The 3,108-nt window shown below is 60.7% G+C and overlaps 1 protein-coding gene across 1 annotated transcript; it reads right to left on the bottom strand.

Moving 5' to 3' along the window:
* Positions 1 to 320: 320 nt before the first annotated feature.
* On the bottom strand, positions 321 to 1,997 carry LOC119462268 (uncharacterized). Its single transcript, XM_037723611.1, has one exon. It carries the CDS (start codon positions 1,995 to 1,997, stop codon positions 321 to 323), a length of 1,677 nt encoding a protein of 558 aa, XP_037579539.1.
* Between the last annotated feature and the right edge of the window lie 1,111 nt (positions 1,998 to 3,108).

Below are 3,108 nucleotides of genomic sequence, written 5' to 3'. Positions count from 1 at the left end.
ATATTTTGCCTCTGCAGAAATTTCTTACTGCCGATTTACTGTCGCTAACGATCACCCTCGCGTCCGTGCTAACGCACGCCAGGGCGATCGCCGCTTCCTCCGCTGCCGTGGCGTGTGTGAGTGATTTTAAAAGGAAGAGAAGAGAAAAGTACAACGCCGTAACTGCCTCTCGGGGGAGGGCACCTCAACAGCGCTGTACAGGGAAGGGGGTGAGGGACATATAGTGACAGGCTAGTGAGAAAGTGGGGTAGAGGGGAGAAGAGAGAGCAAAAAAAAAAAAAAAAACGAGCAGCAAGGCCAGGAAGTGAAGGCGGCTCGACTCACAGCCGAGAGCGCAGGTCGGCATCCTCCAAGTAAACAAGTAACGACGCGAAGGCGTGTCTGGCAATGGAGGGGTGTGTGGCTGGGAACAGGAGTTGCCGTGTGGTATCCGCGGGCAACCCGAGGCGATGGTATGCCGCGACAAGTGCGTCGCGCTCCGATGCACGCGCGGGGCACTGGAGGAGGGCGTGCTCAACCGTCTCGACGTCGGCGCACTCCCCACAGGACGGCGAGCCCTCACCCGTCAGCCGATGCAACCTTTCGGCCGTCCGGGCGCAGCCGATGCGGAGTCGCAGGATGAGAGCGCGGTCTCGCCGGCTCAGGCCTCTGCGGGGCAGCAACCTGGGGGGAATGCCGCCGGCGACGCGAGGGTCGGGGTGCTGCGTCCTCACATAGCCGGCCACGGAGTGGCGGGCGACGTCAAACCGCGTCACGAACCGCGACAACGGGACCGACGAGGAATGGGCCTCCTTTGCGAGCCGGTCTGCTTCCTCGTTTCCCTGCAGGCCAATGTGAGAAGGCACCCACTGGAACACGAGGTCGCATCTCCGCTCGCAAACGCCGTCAAGCTTGCACCGGAGCCGGCGAGCGAGCGTGGGGCCGTGATCTTCTCCGGCCAGAATGGAGAGCGCCGCTCGTGAGTCCGTCAGGACGGCCGCTCGCTGAACAGGAAGCTGGAGCAGCAGCTCGGCAGCCAGGTCAATGGCGGCCAGCTCGGCATGCGTTGACGACACAGCACACAGGACACGGCACTGGAACTGCGCCGAGAGCTCGGGGGCAACGCACGCCGCCGAAGCCGCGCCGTCCCGGAGCACAGAGCCGTCAGTGTACACCAGGACGCGGCCGGCGAGCTGCTCCTCGATTACCGCGGCCGTCTCCTGTCGCAGGGCGCAGGCGGCGGTGTTGCGCTTTCCCCGGACCCCAGGCACGGTGATGCGAATGTCTAGACGGCGGCGGCGATGCGGAGGGGGCGGCAGCCACGCACACGACGGTCCCGCGCCGACAAGGCTGGCGAACTCGACGACGCGGCGCCCCATGCCGGAGTTGGGCAGGGAACGAAACCGGTCAATCAGCTGCTGCCCGTGTGACGAACGATGCAGTCGCTCAACGTGGCCCAGCGCCCTCCCCACGGCGCGCAGGGAGATGGGGGTCTCGCCAGCCTCGGCGAGTGTGGCGCCCACTGGTGACGTGTGTGGGAGGCACAGGAGTTGTCGAACAACGGCTCGGTGATCCATATCCAGTGCCTCCCACTTCGCTGGGCTGAGGTCAGCGAGCGGCAGGCCGTACAGTAATCTCGCCGATGCCACCGAATTGTAGAGTCGCAGTGCCAAGGTGGGGGAGCAGCCCTGACCGCGGGCCAAGAGGGTGCGCGCGGCACTCGCCACCCGTTTGGTTCCCTTGCGCAGGGCAGCCACTGCCGGCTGCCACTTGAGCCGGTGGTCCACGATGAGGCCGAGATAGCGCACTTTCATCCGCCACGGGAGGCTCTCACCGCGAAGGGAGAAACACGGCGCCGATCGGTGGGCCCCGTAGCGTGGATGGACGAGCATCGCCTCGGTCTTTGCCGCCGACAGAGTGAGGCCGATGCCGCGCACGTACTCGTCGACTGCGTCGAGTGCCGACTGTACACACCCGCGCACAACACTGCCCCTGGCGGTGGGACCACTGGCGAACATGCGCGATGTCGTCCGCGTACACCGCGACACGGACCTCGTACTCCGGCAGCTGAGGGATGTATCCTGCACACTGTTGCCAGACGGCTCTTGGCGCCGGAAGAAGGCAGCGCGCAGTAGCGGTGGCACACAAGACGCCGGCTGCGCCTCAGGCGGCCACGAGCGACGGGAAGTCGTTCCAGTCGTCCACCCGTGGCGTCTACTCCGCTTGTATATATCGCGCCCTGTTCTACTCCGGACCCGTCGACTACCACTGAGAGGGAGCTTCCGTCTCCACCAAGGGCGGCGTCTGTTAAGGCAACCATCTCGGGTGGCATCCTGCTTAGCTTTGTTGTCAAGTGTTTGGCTCTGTGCTGGAGTCTTTCCTGATCGTGTTGTGGGTGCATGTTCTTAGGTATCGGTGCGACCATGAGAGCTTTCCTAATTTTCGACTCAATGTGGAACGTCTGGTATTTAGTTCCTCTGTTCGCTTCTAGTCCTACTCAGTTTAGAATCTGCTGTCCTGTCTCGGTTAGACTCAGGCGTTCAAGTTGGGCCATTCTCGTCACTTCCGCTAACTCCTGCCATGTGTTATGCACCCCCATTCCCTCTAGTGCCTCAGTTGAGGTCGAGATTGGTAGTCCCAGTGCACGTTTCGGGCATTTACCTATTATTACGTCTAACTTGTTTCTTTCTGCTTTTTTGATGTTAAGAAATGGGGTTGAGTAGCAGATCTGACTCAAGATGAAGGCCTGGACCAGCCTTAACTTGTTCTTCTCCTTTAACCCTCTGCCTCTGGTCGAGATTCTTCTAACGATCCTTACCACTTGGTTTGAGTGGGCGTCTAGTTTAGCTAAAGTCGTGTTCTTGTTTCCTGTTTTGCTTATGAGCATGCCCAGAATTCGGATCTCATCTACTTGCGGAATTTCTTTCCCGTCTAAGTCTATCGAGATTCTGGGAGGAGATGCGTTGTCTGTCCTCGTCCTGGGCCTTATTAGTAGTAGTTCTGACTTCGTCGGGAGCAGCTCAGTCCTTTACTTTTGGCATGGAAGTCTATGATGTCGGCTGCCCGCTGGAGTCTTTCTTCGATAGACGCATCGCTGCCCGCATTGAGCCAAACATTGACGTCGTCTGC

Source organism: Dermacentor silvarum, chromosome 8 (genome assembly GCF_013339745.2).
Source record: "Dermacentor silvarum isolate Dsil-2018 chromosome 8, BIME_Dsil_1.4, whole genome shotgun sequence".
Taxonomy (NCBI): domain Eukaryota; kingdom Metazoa; phylum Arthropoda; class Arachnida; order Ixodida; family Ixodidae; genus Dermacentor; species Dermacentor silvarum.
The sequence above is the reverse complement of the archived record's forward strand: the minus strand, read 5'-3'. Positions and strand labels throughout refer to the sequence as shown.